Consider the following 15,864-nt stretch of genomic DNA (forward strand, 5'->3'; position numbering starts at 1 on the left):
AGTTTCCCTTTTCTGAACCCTTTCCAAGGCCAAAATATCTTGTTTGAGGTGAGGAGCCACATCTGTGCACAGGCCTAGCCCTTCGCTGGGATTTGCCTTTAGTGGGCCCAGTGGCCAAACATGTTTGTGGGGCCCCATGGGGTGCAGAGGGGTTGCTCCCTAGAAGAAATGGGGGCTGTGGGCAACCAGCTGAAGTGCTACCTGGACTATGGTGCTGGGCCCTTCCAGCCCTCAGCCATGCGGAGCTCAGGCTGCAGTTTAAAGGGTCTGGGTGGCCTAAGGGGAACTTCCATCACCTTAGGCTCTGGACACAAACTGCTGGGCCCAGAGCCAGCCTTAGCTGTATGGTGCCTAGAGCCTCACTGCACTGCAGGCCCTGGCGGGGCCCAGCGCTGTCACCATGTCGGAGTTAATCTTGGGCCCCCTTCGGGGCTTGCCGGGTGTCCGGATCTCACAGCCCTCCCTGGGGTGCCACCTGGCTGTGGAGAAAGCTGCTAGCAGTTGCGAAGGGCTGAGCGGCAGGCCTCTGTTTGTGCAGGGTGGCACCCCCCAGTCAATCAGCACCCTCTTATTAGGGTGCAGTGCTGTGGGTCCTCCCCCTGCTCCATGGGAAACCTGCCCTGTCCAGCCTGCCTTGCCACCCAAACTGCCACACTGAGCTTAATGAGCCCAGAATGCTGGGAGGAAGTGGGGAGAAGCCAGGAGTGACTCGTGACCCTTCTGCACATGACCCCAGGATGCCAAGGCCCCTGAGGAACCCCCCTCCCATCGAGCCCGAATGAAGGAGTGGGAAGGGGCCATGAACCCATGCGTTAAGCACTAGCTGAGGAAAGACATGCTGAGTGGACAAGGACAGGGCTAGATTCTTGGCGTGTTTTAGGCTAACAGCACTGGGGAAGAGGCAGGTTCAGGTGTAATATGTTATAACTTGCACTCTAGAGCAAGCCCAAAGCATCTGGCAATGCCTGAGTGAAGCCTTGCAACTCACGGGGCAGGTTAGCATTGTGGGGAAACTGAGGCACAGGGGGCTTAAGGGCCAATATGTTCAAAAAGAGTCACTTATTTCTGGCTCAGTTTTTGGAAGCCTGATGTGAAACCCTGAAGGCCTGACTTTCACAGGTGCTGAGCCCCATGGCTCCTCTGCTTTCTCATTGCTCCAGATCAGTTCTTTAATAAATCTTGAATTCAGCAAAAATCTCCCTGAGAATGGAGCCTGAGCTAGGGGAGTGGAGCTGTGTCTCTGTGGCAGAACTGCTATTGCATGAGCACCTGTCACAGCAGGGCTGCTGAATACATTGCTATCTGAGTTACGCTGCAAAATACCCAACTGGGGCTGGAGTCAGGTGAGGGGGGAGGCCATGGTCCACATTACCAAGGGCTTATCTACATTACAGAGAAGATCAAAGCTGCTGCAGTCGATCTTCCGGGGTTCGAATTAGCGGGTCTAGTGGAAAAAAATGGATTTCAATTATTTTGTTTTGACTTGGGTCTTTTTTAAACTTTTTTTCTTCTTCATGTTTTAAATTAGAAAATAACTTTTTGAAATGAAAAGTCAGTTTCACCCGAAAAACTTTTCATTTGGAAAATTTCAAAACTTTCCCTCCTACTCCCACCTGCCCCAAAATGTTTGAAATGGGAAATTCATCACACTCGTCCTTTCCTCATCTACAGTTTGGTTCCAATGAAGCGGTGCTCAGAGATGGAAAACCAGGCCGTAGCTAAATTCCTGAGCTCCCTTGCCCCTCCTGTGACTCCGGCCCCAGGTTCCGGCTGGCTTGTCAAGGACGTTCTGAATAGGCAGTGTAAACCCTCCCTGTGCTGTGAGAGACAGGTGCCTGGGTGGGGCGGGGAGGAGGGACAGGGATTGGTGCAGTGATACCTGGCCAGTGCAAGCACAGAGGCTGGAAGGCAGTTTCCTGCACAACTCCTAAGGCAGCAGCTGTCCTGAGATCAAGCAGGCAGGTGAGTCCTATAGTGCGCGGAGCAGGGCTCCTCTGAGCACTCTCACCCCTGGCACTACTGCTCAGGGTGACCAGGGATGGGATGGGCTAGGACAGGCTCAGGGCTGTATGAGCCCCTCTGAACTCCCAGGCCTGTGTTCAGGGGGGCTAGCCCTGACTGCCGCACCTACCCTCGGCTTTTAGCCAGACACCTCAATCTGGGACGCTTCCTGCCAGCTCCGGTGCAGACATGCTCCGAGTCTGTGGTTTCAAGCCCATGAGTCGGATGCTGGCCTGGGGCCAGCGCTGCAGCCGGGGCAAACTGAGGTCACCCCAGTGACTTAATGGAATGTTAACAATGTCTGCCCCTTAGAATCTCAGGCTCTTTTCTCTGCACCTCAGTCTCTGAGCCCGGCATGCTGGCCATGCAATCAGCTGGGGGCGCCTTTGCGGCTGGAGCCACAGCCATGCCCACAATGAGCCCCCGGTGGCCCTGTTACCAGACTGCGGGTTTCTTGTTAGGCCAAGTCTACGCTACTAGAGAAAGTCGACCTAAGATACACGACTCCAGCTACCAGAATGAAATCGCATTTCTGCGGCGTCCCCACTGCGGGAGGTTGATGGGAGAAACTCTCCTGTCGACTCCCCTTATTCCTCATGACTCCATGGAGTACGGGGGTCAATGAGGGCACCATCCGTAGTCCCTTTAGTGGGTCCTTACTATACCTGCTAAATCAAACCCCAGAAGCTTGATCTCCAGAGCATGATCTCGGGGTAAGTGTAGACCTGGCCTCCATTCCAGGAAGTAGGCACGAAAAGTCAGACTCTTAGGTTTTCCATGGTTTGTTCTCTGCTGATTCCCTTCCTCTTGGGAGAGCAACACTGAGGTTCCTCTGCATGTGAGTGATTGACACAAGTCAAAGAGGCTCTGAGCTAGATTCTGGCACAGGCCTGGGGATTCCACTCCAGTGGGTGGAACAAAACTGCAGGAAAAATGGCATAACTAGCGACCTGGGAATTACCCCCCTGCCAGCTTGAACAGGGTCAGATTGTGCCTCGTAACTAACCCAGCTCTGGTTAGCAAGGTGCTGTCTTCTATACAAGCATCTCAGCTTTCATTACAACCAACAAAAACCAGTAAGTCTCTTGCTGTCCTGGTTGTGAAGAAAACCTTGACAGGCGAAGTGAGTTTTATCAATGCTGCAATGTCTGAATTTGCCAAGAGCCTGGTGCAGGAGCTCTCAAAGGGGCAAAATGCCCAGGCATATCAGGAGGTTTTAACATAAGCGCTCAAGGAGCACACACCTACAACAGCTTCAGGGGTAGTCGAGTTAGGCTGTACAAAAACCCCAACAAATGGTCTGGTAGCACTTTGTAGACTGACAATGTTTATAGACAATGTTTTGTTAGAGATGTTTATAGACAATGTTTAGAGATGTTTTGTTAGTCTATAAAGTGCAAACTTACAACAAGGCTGAGCCAGAATCTGGCCAACAAAGCTGCCAGACAGCCTCCTTTGCCCCTATCTTGCCCAAAAAGGAGCACAGCACATGCCAGCACTGAATCTGCTGAATCAGAAAGTGCTACCACATGGAAGTGCACTGAGATGCACCAGGCAGAATGCAGGGGATCTATTCTGAGTTCCTGCAACAGAATCCTGCATTTCCTCGGCCACCCTGCTGGTGCGCCCCTAACTCCCCTGCAGGACTGACTTGGAGGACACAGCAGTGCTGAAAGCTGGCTCCTAGCTCCGCAGGACACTGTTCTCCTCGCTGTTGAGGTAGAAGTGCTGGAACTGGGGAGGAGGTTAGCGTACCTCCTGGGTTGAGATGGGTTTACAGTTTGGTCCAATGGCTCTCAGCATCCCCACTGTGCACACTGCTCCAGTGCCCTGGGTACAGTATGGTCTGCCTGGGGTGACGTGCGCCGGTTCCTTGTCCCTGCCCACCCAACAGCCACTTCTCCTTAGGGTGTGAACGAGCCATGGATGAACCATGAAAAATGCAGTGGTCCAGACCAGCGAGGAAAAGCTTGAAGAGAGAGGGCCAGGTTCAGAGAGGAGTCGGTGCGTGACAGGAGTCACGGACATGGCGAATTGGCTGGGAGACACTGTAACTTCCATATGGGACTCCCTCTGGCCTTACACTGCAGTGGAAAGTCGAAGTAAAATACGCAACTCCAGCTACATAAATTGCATAGCTGGAGTCAATGTATCTTACTTCAGGTGTCCGGCCTGTCCACAGCAGGAGGCTGATGGGAGCAACTGCTCTCATTGGTTTCCCTTACTCCTCATGAGGAGCAGGAGGACTGGCACCAACGGGGGCAGCCTCTGAGTTCGATGTAGCAGGAAGATGGACGGTGGCAGTAGCAATCTTCTGCATAGTATAGACGTGCCTGTAGACTCTCTGTGCAGCCAGACCCGATGAGACACCCCCCTCCCCAACCGCCTGTTGCTACAGCTGGTTGGGAAATAGCATCTTCTTTGTGAAGAATTTTGTCAAAACTGCAAAATGTTTCCTATTTTGTTTTAAAACATTCCTTATAGGGCCTAAAATGGGAAACAAATCCTCAGCTTTCAGCAGCCCCAAAAGCCAAAATTTTAGTTTTGTGGTTGTAGGAAACAAACAACAAAAATCAGATTTCAGGGTTTTGGCAAATGTTTTTGATGAGCACAGAAGCTTTCGTTTGTAAATTCCCATTTAGTAACAGTCAGAAAAACCCATTTCAATGGACAGCGTCAGTCAGCTCTCACTTTAACCCTCTCTGCTCCCTCACCAAGCCTGGCGAAGCCCCGCACCAGCCACCATCCCACTGGCCAAGAACCCCATATTCATCCTCGAGACTGCCGCCCCCCCGCTCCGGCAGCTGTGTGCCTGGCTGGCAGGTGGCCCGGCAGTGGGGAAGGCCTGTCTATGGCGCATGTTGTACATCCCACATGCTGAGGCTTCTCTGCTACTGCCCTGTTGCTGGGGCAAGTCCTCCCAGGGGCTGCTTCTGGGCTGTGAAATACAGTGGCTGAAGCTTTAGGGATCTGAAATAGGTGACCCCAGTTTGGCAGATACAAGGCCTAGGTCCTCCCCGAACGCAGCCTGAAGCAGGATGGTTTTGCTCCAAGGACTCCTCGTCGCTTTAGTCAGAAAGGTTCGCTGAGGGGACAGATTTTGTGGCCCCAGCTCACGTTTAGTGTTGCCTGACGCTGCGTTAATTTCAAGAGGGCTCTGCGTGGGTGGGGGGAAGCGAGAGGGGGTGATGATTTCCTCCAGTAGCATGGCTGGGGCCTGAGGGGCGAGCCCCTCTGGACACATCAGCAAGGCTGGTTTTATTGTCATGTCCCCGGAAATGAGTGGAACTTTGGCTCCAAGCCCCATCCCCTGGTAGCCAGGGGCAGGCGCTTCGAGGGAAGTGTGTCCCTTTGCCATGGGACCTCCCTTGGGCTCCTGCTGCCGCCGTGTCCAGGTGACAAAACCCAGCTCTGATCTGAGCCAGGCTTTTCTCACAATCTCCTGCCCTACACTCGACCTTTTAGGCTTCCTGGGAACAACACATGGCTGCCCTGTGATCTCATGGGCTGCTGCATAAGGGGGGGGAGCATTTATTCCAGTTGAGTTTGCACGGTTATTGGGTCTCGCTCCAGTAGCAACTCAAGGTCGTCCACTCAGTCACCACCGGGATCGCCAGCTGGATGCAAACAGCTGTCATTAGCGCCAGGCGGATTTACCTGGCACAGGACCTTTCCTATCAACTGCTTCCCAGCATGCAGCAGAGCTAAATAGCCCACCCGACAGGGCCAGCTCCCTTCCCTCTCCCGCAATAGTCTGAATTCAAAACTTGCCTGAGCAGCCGCAAGCCCCAGAGACTCAAGAGATCATGGCAGGGCCACAGGTGTCTCCCGTGTGATGTAACCTGAGAGGGAGAGTCAGTGAGTTGGCAGCCATGTGGAGGGCCAGAGAAGGCTTTTGCCACACCAGAGGCAAGGCTGGGTGGGGAGAGCAGACACGCTTGGAGAACAGGGAGGGGCGTGAGCAGAGCTGGTGTCCCCCGTGGAGTGAGTTAGTTGAAGCAACTGGATTCTCAGCCGTGCCACATGTGCAGACCAGGACAGCCCTGGCCAAAGTGGTGTGGCTGCTGTTAGTGAAATGGGCCCTGGAAGGGCTGTCAGCTCTGCCCTTTGTACCATGGGCCCCTCTTCAGCACAGATCCCTGCACAGGGATGCAGTGGAGCCTGGCTCCTCTTACCAGTCAGCTGTGTCCATTTGCACAGGGGCCGGCCAGAAGCATCGCTGGCCATGGCAGCTGAAGGGTCCCGCAGGGGGCGGAGGGTGCCTCGAGCGGCTGCTGAGGAGGAGGCAGAGCGGATTCTGGTACTAGGAGAAAGCTGGAAGCCCTGGCCCCGAACACGCCGGACAGTCCGAGGTGAGAGCCGAGATGCTCAGACTCCAGTGCGGCTGGCAGAGCTGTCGACAGCCTCTCCTGGGTCACCTCGTCCAGCTGGCAGTGCATGAGCAGCATCCCCTCTGCCAGCAGGCCCGCCGGGATGTTACCTAGACCCTTCAGGGGTGGCACCACAGGCATCTCCAAGCTGGATCATTGCTACAAAAGCTAGGCCCCAGCAGGCTAATGGCCCTTCCTCTGCTGATCCCTGCGCCACGTTCCCCACATGTAGCCCTGCTCGGCTGTCTGCAGTTCTGCTGTGCCTCTGGCAAAGCCATTGGGCTCAGGTTCAAAGGGCTGCCCCAAAGCTCTGCCCTGGCTTTGACCTGGCTGTAGCTCACCTATATTTCATAACATCCATCTGTGTCGTGTTCCCACCTTCCCCTGGACATTTGCCTCCGTAGGGAGCTGGGAAAGAAGAAAACCATCTGTGGGGTGGGTCTCACTGGTATTCGCTGGTCTAATAATGACTCTTGGCACAAAGGGGTGGAATATTCCAGCCTTAACGAAGCGGCCCCTCAGGGGACGGTTTAATGACCAAGCTGGTTGAAAAGTGTCCTTGTGCTTCCCCCAAAGCTGGGAACCTGCTCCTCTGTGGAGCGCAGAACTAGCCCCCGGTTCTGGTCCCGTGCCAGATCCTGCTCCACTCGCTTGGCAAGGGGCCTGAGAAAGAGCTCCCCCCAGATCTTCCCCAAGAGCCCAGGCAGGAGGAAATCTGGGGCCAGTCCTGTGTCTGGGTTAGCCACACGTCCTTCGGGGAAAGGACCGCGTTACCGTGTAACAATCGCACGCCTGCCCAATGGGATTTAGCTGTTGTAACGTGGCCTCAGCAGCGTGTGTCTGACTCCCCCGGTGCCTCCTGCAGGCTGCCTGGAGTGCGTGAAGCGCCTGCTGTTCCGTGTCGGCGATGACTGGTACTTCCTCTTTTTCCTTGGGGTGATTATGGCGCTGATCAGTTTCGCTATGGATTTCACCGTCTCCAGGCTATTGAATGGTAACTATTGGCCAGTTCGCTTCCCCTCAGCTGAGTGCTACTAAGCACCTTGGTCACTGCAGTGAGTAGCCAGAATGATTATCCACCTGGGGAAACTGAGGCAGGGAGTAGGGACTTGCCCAGTGCCCTTGGAGGAGGCAGTATCCGAGATGGGATTAGCACTCAGGAGCTCCTGGCTCCCAGGACTCGTATTGCACCATGGGGTGCCTGTCCTGCAGCTGGGGGCACCTGAACGCTGAGTGAATTCCCTTGGCTCTCCTCCTAGTCCCTGCATGCAGGAGGCCCCAGGCAATGGCCTGTCCTAGGAGCGGGTGGGCCGTTCTGCGGGACTCTGCAACATCACGGGAGGAGACGCTCCTGGCCTGGATGCAGGCAGTTGCATTGGAAGCAGAATTCAGAGCAGTCTCAGTGTCTGAACCAACAGCGTAAGCTTGGGGAAAGGGTTTGAGTGGGGACGGGAGGGCCCTGAGCTAAGAATCAAAAGCACCAGATTCTGTTCCTGCCACTGACTCACTGCAGGGCCCGGAGCAAGCTACCCTCCCCCCCTCCCCCAAGGATGGGACCAGCAGCCCCTCTGTTCTGTGCTGCAGTCTGGATGGGACGCAGTGTTGAATGGCCCTGTTCCAGCTCATGCTCCATTGAGAGATGTGCAGCAGAGCCAGCCACTGGCAGGTAACACACCCACAGCCGGAGTCCCTGGCCAGGGAAAAACTTAGGCTATATTGACACCTAGTGGAGTTCACAATGTAGCCGACAGCGTCCTAGCAGCTCCTTTGTGTCCTGGGATCCACCCATGGGGGCACAGCAATTTAAACTAGGCTTTTAGCCTCCCCAAGGAAGCTGCTCCAGGTGGAGATAGAAATCCAGGCTGTTCTCTTTCTTCCATGGGAAGGAGCTGACAAGGAGTGGGAGCGAGATCCCAGGCTGAATTTCGGAGCCTCTCTGGCCTGGATTCCAGCAACTCTTGCGTGCAAGGGACTCAAGATGGTGACTTGTTCACTTCAGCTGCAGGGGCTGTGAAGCTTTCTGGCTGTGTCTACACTACAGGGATCTATCGGAAGAAGGTATGCAATTTGCATATCTTTTCCCGATAGTTTTTTCGGAAGAGGCTTTTCTGAAATTTGACCTGCCTACACTGGGGCAAATATTGGAAAAGCCCCCTTTTTCGGAAGAGCCCTTCTTCCTCGTGGAAAAAAGCAGAAGAGCAGATGTGTTTCCTGGACACAGCAGAGTTTTTCTGGTATAATTTGGGTATCCGGTATCCCGGAAACCCCCGTAATGTAGACACCAATCTGGTTTCTGAAAGGCAGCAGCTGGGGAGAGTGGGTCCCTACCCAGAGCTGCGGAAGCGGGATTTGGGTTTCAGAGAGGAGAGTGGAACGTTGTCCCAAGAAAGGGCACTAGGAAGGTTCCCATGAAGGATGCCCCCCTCCCATAGACAATGTATTTCTAGAGACTTTCTGGGGCCACTGACATTGATTTAACACAAAAACCGTAGAGCACGGTGGCTGCATTCCCACTCATCCTAGAGACCTGTTTCTAGCACACTCTTTGTTGGTCCTTCTTCCTTTCCCCTGAATGTCATATTCCAAGCTCCCCACTTTGTTCTGGTGTCATTTTTTATGTAGGGCAGTGTCCAGTGAACACAGAGTTGGAGGCAGGAAGGGCTGTCACAGAATGAAAGGGTTAGGTGCTGAATAATAAACCTGTGGAACTCATTGCCATGTTGGTGGACCAAACAACTTAGTACAATTCACTACTGGAGTGGCTACATATAAGTTAGAATGGAATGTGAACTTTACACTAGCTGGGATAAAAATCAATCCTCATGCTTCAGGGCATAAGAAGATTGTGCGATGGGGGTCAGGAAGAATCTCCTTTTCTTTTGTACAACTAGCCAATTAGCCCGTCATAAGATGGGATTTTCAAGTCTCTCCTCCATGTTGGTCTTCTCTCCTGAGCCTCTGGTCTCTCGCTCCGTCTCTCTCTCTCTCTCTAAATCCTACTGCCTCCCCACCCTCTCAGCTCTCCTCCTCCTCCTGCCTCTCTCTCTGTCTCTTTCTTTCTCTTCTCCTCCCCCTCTCACTCGGGGGACTGCGGAACCCAAATGGCCGTTTGGGCTCTGCGCTCCCCGAGCTGCATGGAGCGTGCGGAGCCCAAACGGTCACTTGCGCCACTTGCTCCCATGCGGCAGCCCAGCTGAGCGGCGCAGAAGTCAGCTGAGCGCCACGGCGGGAGAAGAAGGGTGGGGTGGTGACATTCACAGCCAGGGGGCGGGGTCTGGAGTCGCTGTCACGCTGCATGTCACCGCCCCGCCCGCCCTTCGCCTCCTGCCGTGGCGCTCGGCTGACTTCTGCGCTGCTCAGCCAGGGGAGCCCAAACGGCCACTTGCTCCTGGCTGAGTGGCGCAGAAGTCAGCCGAGCGTCATGGCGGGAGGCAACAGCGCCGCCCAGAGGAACAGCCGGCATTTCAGCGTTACAGAGTCACAGACACTGGGCTACTATAGATATGATTAGACATATGGGTGAGTGTAAGATCTTCTGTCAGTCGCTGCTGGAAAGCGTGACCGGCACTAGCTGGCCCAATGGTCTGTTATGGTGCAGCAGGAGGCTGGATTCCAGAATAGGTAGTCCATTGGTCTGGTCTGGAATGGTGGACCACTGGACCAACTGGACTGTTGTGCTGTTCCGGTGTGTTGTGTGTGGGCGACAGAGAAGACGCCCACCTGATCTGCTGTGTTGTGGAGGGAGGCAGGATATTGCCTTTGCTAGACCACTGCTGCCTTTTGATGCCTTACAGCACCTCTGCTGGACTCATTTTCTAGCACACAAGTGGCTTTACCGAGAGCTTGGGGATCACTTACTGCTGAAGTACTTGTCCTGGACAATGTACCCAATTGCCCTGTCAGCCTTCTCCACTGGCTTCTCTCAGAGCATCACTCCACACTCCGGAGGTGAGTCTGATACACTCTCTGAGACAGTCACAGACGAGCCATCTCATTGATAAGCACTGTCCCTTTGCCCCTTCTTGCAAGCTCGGTGCCTCTTCCGGAGTCAGGTCCCAGGCTATTGCCCCTTCACCTGATATCGAGTGCTTGAGGGGTGACCCTTCTCTTGCGCCATGGGCTCATGCTGACCAACCTCCCGATGGGACAGTGCACCCAGCTTCGCCACTTTGGGGGGGATCGGCAGAATGCACCCTGTGAGAACTGAGCAGTAGGGCTGGGGGGCTGACTAAAGGTCTGTCTCCGAAGTGGCCTGTTAGGTGGAGAGAGCTGGAGACCTTCTGCACATTGCACAAATCGCACCATGGGCAGCACTAAGTGGCCATCCCTGCAGATGGGTCAAGACCGGAAGGGCCTCCTCCTCCTCTCAGATGCACTGAAATGCCTTGGCTGGGCTGCAAATGGAAAGTTTGTGGTGCTGCTGCTGCCCAGGTTCTATTGGCGTGGGGGCTGCACAGAGGACTCCGGTCTCCAGGGCTGACCAGTGGGAGCCTTTCACTGGGGCTAAATGTCTGGTGTGCACAAAGGCCTGTCAGCTCTGGCACCCAGTGAATGTGGAAGACTCTGGCAGCGCCGCTCTGCTTTGGATGATCTAGTGCAGGGGTGTTCAGCCTTATTAAGCACAAGATCACTTTGAATTCAAGTGCAATCCAGGATCTACCTCAGACCCAAACACCCTGGCCCCGCCTCCTTCCTGCCCCTTCTCCGAGGCCCCGCCCCTGCTCACTCCGTCCCCCCTCCCTTTCACCGGGCAGGGGCAGAGGGTGGGGGTGCAGGCTCTAGTCTTTGGAGTGTGAGAGGGGCTCTGAGCTGAGCTTGGGGGAGGCAGTTGGGGTGCAGGAGGGGTTCAGGCCCCGTAAGGGAGTTTGGGTCCAGGGGGCTCAGGGCTAGGGCAGGAGCTTGGGGCACAGGAGAGGGTTCATGAATGGGGCAGGGGTTCAGAGCTGGCTCCAGCTGGGCACTGCTTACCTCAGGCAGCTCCTGGATGGTGGGACAGGCTAAGGCAGGCTCCCCCTGCCCTGGCCCTGCACCACTCCCAAAAGCAGCCAGCAAACTCCCTCCATCCCAAGCCCTGTTGTACCTCCCCCCCCCTTCTGTGGAGATAGGATACAGGATGGGAGGGGGGGCACCCTGACCCCAGGGCCCTCCTCTCCCTTCCCTGCTCTCTACCACAAGAGGAGGCTTCGGGGGTGGGGGCAGCTTCAAGGCAAAGGGCAGGATATGCGCAGCCGTGGGGGTGGGGCAGCTGAAGTGCTGCGTTTGACAGCTCCTTGGCCAAACTCCCAGTAAATCCTGACCTACTGGCTGGTGACCTCGGATCTAGTGGCATCTGGTGTGAATTGCAACTCTCCCTGCCCTGGTCCCTGCTGCGTTCCTGGGTGGAGATACCTGCGCACCCCAGACCTGGAGCCGGACGCTGCTCTCCGAATTGCACGTGCTTGTTGGTGTTTCTCCAGGCTCCGGCATCCCAGAGCTCAAGACCATTCTTACTGGAGTCATGCTGGAGGAGTACCTGGCCATCAAAAACTTTGGAGCCAAGGTGGTGGGTCTGACGTGCACTCTGGCGTGCGGGAGCACCGTGTTCCTCGGCAAAGTCGTAAGTGCCCCCGCTCGGCCTCAGGGCAGGATGAGTTCGAGGCTGCGTTTCAGTGCTAGTGTCTTGGCCCTGCTCTCATGGATCATTCCTCCTGAGGGACCAGGTGGAGGCCTTCGGGGAGGAGACTGAGGGAGAGCCCCCTGCTCCGGGCTCCTCCAAAGCTGGGGTGGGAGATGAGTCCAAAGGTGCTGAGTGTCCCAAGCAGGAGGCCAGATCCAGCGCTGGTGCGAGTCCATGATGTCAGTGGGCGATGCTCTTGCGCCCCAGCTGGAGGCACTGGAGCTGATGTTTTGCTGCCTGGTATCGGAGGGCGTGGCTAAGTCAGGGCACCTCACCGGATTCCCAGTCCAGTGAGAGACAGGACTCTCCTGCCACACGTGCGACGAGCCCCAGGGCCGTGCTGGCTCAGAGAATGGGTGTTTGTAGCACACAGAGCCCCTCCACTCCGAGCAGCATGCCATGGAGAGCAAATCAGCCAAATCAGCCGTAGCAGCGAGCGGGCAGGACTCAGCCCGCAGCAGAGAGGGCAGGAGCACTTAAGAGGGGACTGGCTTGCTGTCTGACAGCTGGTTTTTCCAAGGGATCTGAAACTCCGAGTAAGCACGTGGATAACTTGAAAATGGCTGGGCCTGGGGGTTTGGTGAGTGGCTCAGATGTGAGGCCAGCTGACCTGCAGCCTCCCAGCCTCCCCTGGAAAATGAAAATGAAATAAAATGAGTCTCTCCTAGTCGTAGAAACTCGAATGATGTTTTCCCTCTGGCTGCAGGGGCCCGTCATGGCTCCTAAACCAAAATCCATTGCAGCAGCCCAGGTTCTCCTGTCACACATTGCAAGCAATGGTGCTGCCTAGTGGGTGGAATGCAGCAAGCACAGTGCTTCTGGACAGGGCTCTGAGCCTTTTGGACTGGAAGGACCAGGGTTCTAGACCTGGCTCCTCAGGAGAGGTACATGGGGCTGGTGAATTGAATGCAGAGCTGTGCAGCTGTGGGTGGACTGTGCTGGCCGTCTCCTGACTGAGGCTGATCTCAGGGGCTTTCCAGCCCACAGTCTCATCCAAAGCCAGTCAAGTGACCAGCTGGTGCCACCTCCCGGTCTCACACTCAAGCCTGCAGGTTACAGCTGGGTCTGTTTGGCTGTGGCAGGGTTGGGTATTTCTTGAGTGAAGAGACAGTCTCTGCTCTTCTTGTGAACTGAGTGTCCATCGCCTCCTCTCCTCAGGGTCCCTTTGTGCACCTCTCCAGCATGATTGCAGCATATTTAGGAAAGATCCGAACATCTGTCAGTGGGGAGTACGAGGTAAGGCATGGGGCAGCAGCTGGCTGGTGAAAGAGGGTCATATGCCCTGATCCCTTCTCCCCAGGGGTGCATGTATTGACTGGTCCCTGCTGGCCCCACAAACTGCCCTGCTCTGCCTGTTCCTCCGTTACAGAACAAAACAAAGCAGAACGAGATGCTAGTGGCAGCTGCTGCTGTTGGAGTCGCGACCGTCTTCGGGGCCCCCATTAGTGGTAAGAGAGCATTTGGCATGACCTGGGAGCTGGCAGGGGTCAGGATGGTGTATGTGCTGTAGCTACTTCCAACTGCCCTATACCCCCTGCTGGAGTGAACACAGGCTGCCCTGTACCCCCTGCCAGAGTGATCACTGGCTGCCCTGTACCCCCTGCTGGAGTGATCACTGGCTGCCCTGTACTCCCTGCCAGAGTGACCACTGGCTGCCCTGTACCCCCTGCTGGAGTGATCACTGGCTGCCCTGTACCCCCTGCTGGAGTGAACACAGGCTGCCCTGTACCCCCTGCTGGAGTGAACACAGGCTGCCCTGTACCCCCTGCTGGAGTGATCACTGGCTGCCCTGTACCCCCTGCCAGAGTGACCACTGGCTGCCCTGTACCCCCTGCCAGAGTGATCACTGGCTGCCCTGTACCCGCTGCTGGAGTGACCACTGGCTGCCCTGTACCCCCTGCTGGAGTGATCACTGGCTGCCCTGTACCCCCTGCCGGAGTGATCACTGGCTGCCCTGTACCCCCTGCTGGAGTGACCACTGGCTGCCCTGTACCCCCTGTGTGACAGACCGGGCTGTGTCTGGGCACAGCTTAGGGCGTCCGCTCAGGGCGAATTGCTCAAATCCGGGGCTCTTTACAGTCCCCCTGACTGGCGACCTCTCCAAACAGGCCACAAACCAGTCCCACAGAGCGCTTCAGCAGCCTGCCTGAAGCCTCCCGAGCAAAACCCCTCCGACACCCCAGCAATATCCGTGCCCCAGATGGCCCCAGGCCTATACACAGGTGGAGGGTCCTAGCACCCAATCCCACCTACCCCGAACAAGTCCTGTCCGGTTCCAAGAAACCAGCCACAGATCAATTTACCCTCTGGACCTTACCCACAAATCACGCTGGGCCAATCCTTTAGAATCTATATCTAAAGGTTTATTATTACAGGAAAGAAAAGCATGAGAGTAAGGTTATTAAAGTACAGTACGTTACATGCACCGAATCTCCCAGTTCTCGATGCAGGCTCTAGCAGAGATGTTGCAGCTGCTGGTTTAAAAGTCCTTATTGCACATCCTACGATCAGGATGGGTTCACAGGTCTTCCAGGCTCTTCAATCCCTGCAGTGCTGCCTCTGGGATGAAGTGCTGAGCTGAGAACAAAATGGCATCGACCACATGGCCTCTTTATACCCTTCCTGGCCTCTTCTAGTATGTAGCAGGTCACCTGGTCCTCAGCCTCTCTGTGTTCCCTGCTGGCTGCTCTCAGGACAGCCCCCATTCTTTGGGTGTGTCTTTGGCCCATTGAGAACCATTGTTCCACAGGTAATTAGCATGTCCACAGGCTCCACAGGCTCGGCCCTGCCCAATGCTTAACCACATGCAGGGAAATCTTCAGTTTCCACACCGATTACAGATCTACACACACAGACATTATATACTCACATAAACAGTGTACACAGGATCAGAAAACAACAAGCTCCCATTCAATACCCCACATGGCTCCCTTTCATACAGATTTCTGGGGCCAACACCCCCACCTAGGGGTGCAGCAGCGATCTGGCTGCTTCCCTCCAATTCAGCAACGTGACACCCTGCTGGAGTGATCACTGGCTGCCCTGTACCCCCTGCTGGAGTGAACACAGGCTGCCCTGTACCCCCTGCCAGAGTGACCACTGGCTGCCCTGTACCCCCTGCCGGAGTGATCACTGGCTGCCCTGTACCCCCTGCCGGAGTGACCACTGGCTGCCCTGTACCCCCTGCCGGAGTGACCACTGGCTGCCCTGTACCCCCTGCCGGAGTGACCACTGGCTGCCCTGTACCCCCTGCTGGAGTGACCACAGGCTGCCCCCTTAGCCCCTGCCAAAGCAATCACCATTTGCCACATGTTCCCTTCAAGAGCAGCCAGAGCATCCACTACCTGCCTGTATACCCCTCCGCCAGAGCTGTGCTTTGTGAGCTCTTACCTCCGCCTGTCTGTAGCCATCTGTCCATGTGTCTCTGTTTTGTCCATATACAGTGATAGTGTGATGTATACAGTCGACTCCCCCCCCCACCCCGGTCTGGACAGCCAGGCTGGACAGTTGCTGGGCAACTGAACCCACATTGTCTGACAAGTGGAGAGGAGGGCCCTGCACACGAGTCTCTCTGTTCTCATTGGCACAGCCTGAAGGAAATGAACAGACGTCTTTTATATAACAAGTTCCCACAGAGTTTTCAACCTCTAGTATGAAAATGCAATACATAAAATATCAACAACAAAAAGACACCATTACACAATTTCTCCAACTCTCCCCACCCGGTTGTCTCACTACCAGCACAGTTTATGAACCCCTGGCAGAGAGGATAACAGCCTTCAATTGCTGCTCGTGCATAGAGTCTCTCACATGTTGAAGGTCTGTTTTTTGGTGAAG

At 55.4% G+C, this 15,864-nt stretch overlaps 1 protein-coding gene across 2 annotated transcripts in view; it reads left to right on the plus strand.

Annotated features, from left to right (window-relative positions):
• The first annotated feature begins 1,854 nt into the window (after nt 1-1,854).
• Nucleotides 1,855-15,864, plus strand: part of CLCNKA (chloride voltage-gated channel Ka) — a 32,374-nt gene continuing 18,364 nt past the window's right edge. The window contains exons 1-7 of one of the 2 annotated variants that reach the window (XM_075906340.1): nt 1,855-1,962; nt 6,202-6,353; nt 7,237-7,365; nt 10,191-10,319; nt 11,828-11,967; nt 13,186-13,263; nt 13,397-13,475. In XM_075906340.1, the coding sequence (XP_075762455.1) occupies nt 6,227-6,353; nt 7,237-7,365; nt 10,191-10,319; nt 11,828-11,967; nt 13,186-13,263; nt 13,397-13,475 (682 nt within the window). In that variant the 5' untranslated portion in view covers nt 1,855-1,962; nt 6,202-6,226. Of the gene's footprint in view, nt 1,963-6,201; nt 6,354-7,236; nt 7,366-8,292; nt 8,430-10,190; nt 10,320-11,827; nt 11,968-13,185; nt 13,264-13,396; nt 13,476-15,864 lie in introns of those variants that run through there. The other variant, XM_075906342.1, reaches the window with a different exon arrangement.

Source organism: Pelodiscus sinensis, chromosome 23, assembly GCF_049634645.1.
Source record: "Pelodiscus sinensis isolate JC-2024 chromosome 23, ASM4963464v1, whole genome shotgun sequence".
In the NCBI taxonomy this organism is placed as follows: domain Eukaryota; kingdom Metazoa; phylum Chordata; order Testudines; family Trionychidae; genus Pelodiscus; species Pelodiscus sinensis.